At 49.5% G+C, this 9,353-nt stretch overlaps 1 protein-coding gene across 1 annotated transcript; it reads left to right on the plus strand.

The window, feature by feature from the left end:
• Positions 1 to 235: 235 nt before the first annotated feature.
• Positions 236 to 4,303, plus strand: LOC135826323 (uncharacterized). Its single transcript, XM_065338942.1, has one exon. The coding sequence runs from the start codon at positions 249 to 251 to the stop codon at positions 3,783 to 3,785; it is 3,537 nt and encodes a 1,178-aa protein (XP_065195014.1). The 5' UTR covers positions 236 to 248; the 3' UTR covers positions 3,786 to 4,303.
• Positions 4,304 to 9,353: the final 5,050 nt, after the last annotated feature.

Genomic DNA, 9,353 nt, shown 5'->3' on the forward strand with positions numbered 1-9,353 from the left:
TGCAGTTTTTACTACGACAAAACAGAAAAGCCCGCGCCCACATATCCACAACGCTCTGAGCTAGCTGCGCGATCTGCGCGCTGCGAGTAGATCTACTGGGTACAGTCAAGAGTACATAACCCCCGGGGGTTATGTACTCTTGGTTGTACTAAAGTGTTGGGTTGGTAGATTTTTCCATTTGAGGTCCCCGCAGTCTATATGGTTTATGTACTCTTGATATTACTCTAAACAGACTCGGCCAGTTGGCAATGGCGGCAGTACCCAGTCAGCCAAAGCCACTTTCGAGCATTGCTCCGCATCTTGGAATCATCATGCTCACAATTCTGCTTACTCGGACCTGTGTTCATGTCCATGCGGATAGCAGCAGCAGCAGCATTAGTACTACTCAAACACCTGCAGGAGAGGATACTTCTCAAACACCTGCAGGAGAGGACACTTCTCAAACACCTGGAGCGGAGGACACTTCTCAAACCGTATACAGCACCGGAAACACTCATGATCATGTTGATATAACTGTCGAGGCTCGAGAACGTATCAGCAAGATGACGGATGAGTATGAAGTAGTGCATATCGACATGACACAACACCTTAGTGATGTTGAGCATGTCAGCAATCGTGGCAAGAGAGATGCCACAGCACAAGGACAACATGATGATCAGTCTAGCAGTGAGCATGTACATGTACACCATCCGCCAACCAGTAGCTTCCAAATACGGGCATTTGGAAAGACGGTGACATTAGATCTGAAGCAGAATACTGAGCTGATTCCTGCTTCGTTTAAAGTCTTCACATTCAATTCAATCGATGAGAGTCCTGTGATTACTCGTGGAGCAGTCAACTGTTATTACCATGGGACAGTGCGTGGCTTGCAGAACATCAGTCATGCTCAGTCCACCCTTCACAAACACAGGAAACGGCAGCAAAGTAGTACTGATGCCAATGAAGAGAGCAGCGCCACTGTGATATCTACATACGCCGCTGTGAGCACATGCAATGGTTTGAGTGGATCATTTGGTTTTGAACAGTATGCTGGCAATGGAGATGAGGATCCAGCCACAGCTAGCAGCAGTGGCAATGAGCAAGGTAAAGCGTACTCCGAAAGATATATGATTGAACCACTGGTCAGCCAGACATCTAAACCTGGTACGTATCCACACGCCGTCTTCAAAGAATCCACATACAAGATGAGCAGAGACGATCCGTTGAAAGGAGGGTGTGCGACACACTGGAATATATCGGCTACAAAGAACACCAGCAGAGAAACTGCAGGTGAGAAGCAGCGGTGGGATTTTCCTGATGACGGGTTGGCTGGTTTAGCTTCAGCAACACGCAAACGTGTGAAGAGGAGTAGCAGTACAGGAGGAGGACGAGATCCAACATTGTATGTGGAACTTGCTGTGCTTTCTGATTACTCATTTACCAAGGCACGGGGTTATCTGGACAGGGGTACTGGTAAACTAGTTGAGGAAATACTACTGCTTGTAAGCGTGGCTGATTATGTGTTCCAGAGACTTAATATCCGCATTGTCCTTAGTGCAGTGTTCATATATCAAGCGCCCGGCGCCCCTTTCTTCCTGCCTGATGATCACACTGACGACGATATGTGGAATGCACTTAGGCACTTCAACCAGTATACCTTGAAGCATCTAGCACATTACAATGCTGTTCATTTGTTCACCAGCACTGGGTGGAAGAAGTCTGAAGGCTATGCATCCTTATCTTCAGTATGTCCGAACACGCCGTGGTCACTTGGGATAGACAGTAACAGAGAGACTTCGTGGCGAATCAGACCATATGTCTTTATTCATGAAATTGGACATAACATTGGTTTCAAGCATGTTGCGCATTCTTGTAAATGCAACGCCGAAGTGTGCCCCTTCGGTCATATCATGGCGCCAAATGGTGGCGGTAATTGGAGCGATTGCACAAAGGCCAGACTGGAATGGTTGCATGCTCAGGGCTGGCGGCTCAGGTGCTTGCTGAACAAGCCTGAACCGGCGTTATCTACACCTGTGTGTGGCAACGGCGTTGTGGAGAGAGGCGAGGAGTGTGACTGTGGCCAACAGAAGTTCTGCAAGGATTACTGCTGCGTTGCCAGAACGTGTCGTTTCAAGATCTCTTACAGACTGGGCAAACTCCAGTGTAGTTCTGCCCATGCATGCTGTGCGCGTAATTGTACTTTGCTGAAGGCCGGCACGCTCTGCCGACCAGCAAAAGATTTCTGTGACCTGCCTGACTTCTGTGACGGTACGAATGCCGATTGTCCGAAAGATGACTTAAAGCAGGCTGGAGTGCCATGCATCGCAGCGGAAGAACCCGGCGCTTGCTATGATGGTTCTTGTAGAAATGTAGAGAAGTCGTGCAAGACCATTGTGAAAAGAAATACATCCAGATCAGACCACTGCAACGTGTTCAATAGACATGGTGAAGAGCATGGGCATTGTCATTATGACGACAGCACAGGTACGCGGAAGTATTTTCCCTGTAAGCCAAAGGATATTGGCTGCGGAGTTCTGTGGTGTGCTGCGCCATATCCTCAAAATACCTCATGCTATCGGGCTATTAGGTATGACTTGAGGCCTTTGCCTCTCTATGATCAATTTTACGTTGACGATGCGAGCCCCTGTGGACCCGGTCTTGTCTGCTGGAATGGGTCGTGTGTGAACGCATCAGCTCTCTGGCAATGCCCCAAGACCAATGGTGCTGGTTGTTCGGGACACGGCACCTGTACTTTTGACAACGTGTGTCGTTGTGCTGTAGGTTGGCATGGAAACAACTGCCAGTACTCCGGCAAGCAAGTTGCCATTCCTAGTACTGTCGCCATGCCAACAAGTCCTGAAGATAAAGTCACTCACACCACTGCTATAATGTCAACAAGTCCTGAAGATAAAGTCACTCACACCACTGCTATAATGCCAACAAGTCCTGAAGATGAAGTCACTCACACCGCTGCTATAATGCCAACACGCATTGAAGATAAAGTCACAGATAACTCCACAACACCAAGAGATGCTGAGCATAGAGTGTGTACTCCCGAGAATGGCTGTCAATGTGACCCTGGCTGGTCTGGAGCGCACTGCCAACACTTTGACAAGAACTCCGATATCAACAGCGGTCCCGTATCAGGAGCAGGTGCCTTGTCAGCCGGAGGTGTTGCTGGTCTAGTTATTGGACTCCTGTTGGCAATGTTGCTTTGCGCCGCCATCACCACTGCCGTTCTGAAGCGCAGAGCCGCCGTTCAGTCTACTCCGCGCCGCTCTTCATCTCATCCTTTTCTCAATGTTTCAGGAGCCGTGCAGCGCGCGAGTGTTACATCTGACGATGCGGCCAATCAAACTGTGGTGTCCGATGTCTGCATTCAAGCTAACTTGCCCGGCACGATAGAACCTCGACAAGTATCAGGGCCTGAGTTGGCAATTGAGTTTCTCTTAAACACTACAGGCACTATTGTCCATTATTGTAAGAGACATTTTGGTCATAATCAATCTCCATCTGATCCGCAGCAGCCCACAGCTCAACCAACACAGCCTCCATCACGACCCAATCAGCCTCCATCACGACCTGCTCAACCTCCATCACGACCGACCCAGCCTCCATCACGACCTAATCAACCTCCCCCGCGGCCAGCTCATCCGCCATCGCAACACAGTCAAACTCCACTTGAACCTGAACAGTCGGAATTGCATCACCAAGCTGCTTGTCCAGATCTTCTCGTCTCACCCAGCCCTAGTCTTCTCGAGTTCTCTAGTCCAACAGGTAGTGTTCAAATCGATATAGATGTTTGAGGAGACGGATGATGATTGGCCGCCTATTCCCCCCCCCCCTCCCCCGTTGCCATTGCCAACAATTCCAATGTTGCTTCTTTTCCCGCGCCCTCTTTCTGTGTGTGTGTGTGTGTGTGTGCGTGTGTGTGTGTGGGTGTGTGTGCGATTGTTGTGTGCAGGCGCGTGCCCCGTATGGGTTCTTGGGTGCCCGGAACCCCCCATTTTTCGCTCAAAATGCAGGGTTTTGCTTCATTTTTTGAACATTTTCCCGGGGGAGGCCCCCGAACCCCCCCCCCCCTTGAAGGGCACCGGCGCACGCGACTGGTGTGTGTGATTGTGTGCGATTGTGTGTGTGTGTTTGTGTGTGTGTGTGTATGTGCATCGATTTGCAATCGATAGGTTGCGGGTTCGATTCCCGATGATTATGGTCACACACGTCTTTCTTCTCTTTCTCAGACTCCTCCTGACTTTTCTTTCATTCTCCTGGGTGGTTACCAACAGCCAGTGCATACCGGAGTATGTGGTGTGATGTGTGTGTGTGTGTGAAAAAAAGAAAAAAAATGAAAGACCAAAAAGTAGGGATTCACTGGCCAGAAAAAGCCACTTCATAGCTGTGTGGTGTAGACCAGGCTGAATAGTGCCGGTCAATTCTTCAGCCTTGCAACCTGTTGAATGGTGCAATCCCAGCACAAGCGCTATGGCTTCTGCTGTAGCATCGCTATCATCTCCTCCGGCGATGGTCGTCCAATGGTATGTGTGTGTGTGTGTGCATGGTACATGGTGGGTGTGTGTGGGGGGGGGGGGGGACGGATACCCTGATGCCGTCAATTCTTTTTCTGCACCTTGTCCTCACCCACTTACTGAGGTGTGGCGAGCCCATAAGTGGGATCATTTTCAAGTCCACCCAGAGTTTTGGGGATTTCAGGGGGTGTCGGCCATTGGTCGGTTCAATAGCCAGTTGAGTCATCTTTCCAAGATTCCTTTTGAGTCTCTCTCCCCTCTTCCGGGGAGACCCACGTGACCAGTTTGGCAGTGAGCAACAAGTACAAGTGTGTGTGTGTGCGTTTGTGTGTGCATGGTACATTGTGTTTGTGTGTGTGTGTGTGTGTGTGTGTGTGTGTGTGTGTGTGTGTGTGTGTGTGCGGGTGTTAGCATTCCCTCCTTGTCATATTAGCGGTCCTTAATTTTGTGATGCCTCTGCACCTAGAACAGGTGTTTTTATCGGTCTAACGTTCTCCATTCCATGGATCTTCTGGTCAGAGGTGCCACTACATGATTTCTATTCTTGCCTTCTTCGAATGGCTAATATTCATGTTTTGGAAAGAGAAAGGGACCTTTAAGTTACAAATCATGGCTTACAGTCAAATGAGAATTCAAGTCGGCAGAAAAACCCCGAGCTCCCGAAAAGGGAGCAACACACTCCTCCCTTAGTCCACCAAGGTAACGAGATAATAGCCATAGCCACTGTTAGCCATAACTAGTAGGAAGTTATAGGTCCTTTTCTCTTTCCATATTACCATGATTACTATTGGCTCAACATCCGAGTTTTTATACACTGTTTTTATTCCCTAGATCCAATGGAAGTGAAAAGGTGGTTCTTAACCTGCCCTGTACACACTGCACTGGTACATGTACATAAACACGCAACTTATTCATTTTAAAATATTAAATAATAACTGTATGTCAGCGCCTTTACAGCCATGGCCTTATAGTTATTCGAAACTCCGCTGCTTTCTTAGCTATTTTAGATGCAAAATGACTCGCCCACTACGCTATGCTGTAAAAGTCAAATACATACTGAAATTTCAATCTACATCCTCACTCCCCCCCCCCCCATCTCTTCCTCTCTCTCTCTCTCTCTCTCTCTCTATCTCTATCTCTCTCTCTCTCTCGCTCTCTCTCTCTCTCTCTCTCTCCCTCTCTCTCTCTCTCTCTCTCTCTCTCCATCATTGTCTTGCTCTCAGGTTCTCACTCTTCACACACAGTATTTCTTCTCTCCCTTTCCCCCATGGTGCGTGATGTGCGCCTTGATCCCAAGACCATTGGTCGGGGGAGCGCACTTCACTTCACCGGCACAGCTCAATAGCACCTACACGCCCTTTGTAGTCCCCTGTGTTCTCTTGATGTTGTTGTTGTTGTTGTTGTTGTTGTTGTTGTTGATGTTGTCCTCTTCCATTCTATGTAGGCATGTGCACTTTCATAAAATAAAATAAATAAAATAAAATCCACGTGTTCACCCTTTCTGCTGGGCTGGAAGTTGGAAGGCATGGCTTTACAACTGAGACTGGCTTCATAATCGAATATACCGCCATGGCTTTAATGGTGAGGACATCGGAGATCTACGGGTACATTAAAGGTGCAGACAGACGGGTATATATTTTTCAGCTGTGTTATTTGGCTTTACGCCACCTCTTTTTTTGACTGGCAACTGTTCGAAATGTACCGCGGCTTTCCAGACGGTCCGTAAGAAAGAGAATGCAGCCGTGATTATCACGCACTCTGACTACTCTCGGCATGAAGCATGTGGGGTCATGTCGGACAGTCCAGACACAGACCTTCCGTATTCTGGGGGGGGGGGGGGCGCAAGGGGCAGAAGTTGGCAAAACAGACACAGACACGACCAGAAACTGTGGGAGATACACGTAACCCCCCCCCCCCCCCTCCCCGGATAATCAGTCAAGCAGCTTTGACGTCCAGGTGCTCAGGTAATGCAAACGAGTTCCTCGTTGATACTCCCAGCAGCTTCACACTCCCTGCAACAGCGGCTACCAACCTCCCTCTCTATCGTCACCAGGTTCAGCATTCTGCACCAGCACGCGGCGTTGCATCGTCCGGAGTGTAGGTCAGCAACGTTTTGCTGGAGATAAAAAAAGTCTCTCCGGGAGGACCTTCAGGGAAGGTGCACGACGTTGAGAGAACATTGCGAATAGCTTCCTCTTCGATTGCAACTCAAAACTTGAAGAACATAATGTGCGCTGGTGCTTCGTTGGCAAGCTATTCACTGATTACGTCATCAGGGCTCGCTCACCGAATTCCGGCAAAACGACAAAAGTCGTCTTCCCGCTCAACTCAATCGCTTCTGGACACTCCGGTTCTTGGTGAAGAGGTGTTCTCTTTCACCTGCCTCAGTTCCGTCTTGCAACGGCTCGGCATCGAAAACTCAAATTCGCCTTGAAAATGAAGCCGGACCCACGACTCACGACAAGCACGACTCGACGCGCTCGTAGATCATCTACTCGTAGAGTCGACTCGTACTACCAAGATTATACCAGTAAACCCCCAGGGGGGGGGGGGGGGGGGACTTTTGGTAGTACCGTAACAGTGTGTGTATGCCACACGGTTTTTTTAATTCTTTGTTCACTACCAGGGAGTCGTAAAGGTATTTTACGACTCCCTGTTCACTACTATACCGGTACTAGCAGTCATGTGATGACCATGATCAGGGAGTAGTATATATATGGTATTGTACTACTCCCTGACCATGATGACCATCTTGAAAAAGAACGTACGGGAGTTGAGAGTTGATCTTGTTGCCGTACAGACCGAGCTAGCCGTCCTAAAAAGCGGGGAGCTGGAGCTGAGGCTGCCTTGCATGCTACGGGAGGCACGCACCTTGCAAAAGGTCAAACACATGCACATACGTCACTTGATGAAACGGGGACAAGCACGGGCTATGGTGCGCAATCCTATGCTGCTACCCTGCAATCTTCCGGACCCCCCTCTAGCTCTACCTCTGCTAGTGTACACCCACGTCGTACAAGCCCTAACCCAGCCCAGCCAGTCCCACAGAAAACCAGAGTGGTATCATATTACCACAAGCCGCCCAAACAACCCTCTGGCACGTCTGACCGTCTCGTTGCAGGTCGCCGTGTGAAATGCAGTGCAATCCATGTGGGAAACATTGATCCCAGCTGCTCAGCTGACGCTATCGCGAAATGGTGTCAGAAGAAGCAAGTGGAAGTTATCAAGTGCTCCATTTCCGCAACAAAGTACTTCGGACTTTCGTACGCACACCTGGTGGTCCCTGAAACGTACACGGCGAAAGTGTTGGACAAGGAGTTCTGGCCCGAGGATTTCACTGTGCGGAAGTGGTATTGGGAGACTGATCGAGTCGCCCACGGTTCCAATCTGTAAACATGTCTCCTCTAAATCCACTCGCACCACTGTTCACCCCCAGATCACATCCTCCACCACCAATATCTCTACCCAGTCATCATACTAATCATAACATCAATATCGGTCATTTAAATGTGCGTAGCCTCAGACATAAACTCCATGAAATTCAATCCCTCATCTCCGACCATTCCCTGGATGTTCTCGCTATTACTGAAACCTGGCTTGACAATACGGTTGCTGATTCAGAACTAGCTATTGACGGGTACACGCTGTTCCGGCGCGACCGAGAGTGTCCACGAAGCTGCCCCTGCCTTAGTGGTCTTTCAGTCCCCTGCCGCAAGGCGGGAGGCGTCTGTGTGTACACCAGCACTAGACTTGGCTTTACCCGGCACTTGCTACAAAGCTCAAATAATTTTGAAATGCTCTGGCTTACATCTCGCCGGCGACGCAATGCTGCTCCCTTCCATCTTGGTTGCCTCTACAGACCCCCGAATTCCCCAGCATCGTTTTGGACTTCCCTGGCGCAGGAACTGACAGAACTCCAGGGTAACTCGTTGGTGCTCATGGGTGACCTGAACGTGGATTCTCTCCAACCTACATCCCAGCTCTACTCGTCTCTCCTTACCAACTTTCTTTTGCCCTTTAACTTTCTAAACTGTATTCACGACCCAACTCGTGTTTGTCCGAAGTCGTCATCGTCAATTGACTACATTCTAAGTAATACAGATGCTGTCTCAGGCGGTATTGTTCATGACTTTGAGCACTCCGATCACTGTTTGGTATGTGCAACCTTGACCACCCCCGACCCCTACTCTTTCCCGACTGACTGCAACCAGCGCCTGCCCAGTCGGGACTTTTCCAACACCGATATCAAGCAATTGGAGACCCTCTTAGAGTCCGCAAACCTCTGTACTTTCTCTCTCTCTTCCAGCGTGAATAGTATGGTTGACGAATGGACAAGTAAAGTTGACTCAGTGCTGGATTTGGTAGCGCCATATAAACCGTCTAAGCATTACCGACATGCTCCTCGTCGAAAGTGCCCCTTTGTTACGTCAGAGCTACAAGCACTAATTCGGAGGCGCAAAGCGGCCTTTCGCACGTGGCGCAAGGGAGGTTCCACAGACACCAAGCTTTACAACAGCTTTCAGCGCCTTCGCACCCAATGTAACAATCTCTATCGTCGTCTGCGGAACCAGCACTATCAGAGAATTTGTGCCGAATACAGAAAATCTCCGCGTCGCTTATGGGCTACAATCAACTATGTGACAAAGCGTAAACCAAAGTCGTCTCCCATTCTTGCACCTAACCTGAATGACCACTTCCATGCTATAGTCCACGACCCCACAAGCACGTACGACCTGCCGTCTGGACCGGTCCTTGAAGATGCATTGACCTCTTTCGATCGGGTCAGCACTACAGAGGTAGAGCGTGCTCTTCGCTCCCTTATACCGTGCAAGGCACCGGGTCCAGATG

The sequence above is a fragment of the Sycon ciliatum genome, chromosome 10 (genome assembly GCF_964019385.1).
Source record: "Sycon ciliatum chromosome 10, ocSycCili1.1, whole genome shotgun sequence".
In the NCBI taxonomy this organism is placed as follows: Eukaryota; Metazoa; Porifera; class Calcarea; order Leucosolenida; family Sycettidae; genus Sycon; species Sycon ciliatum.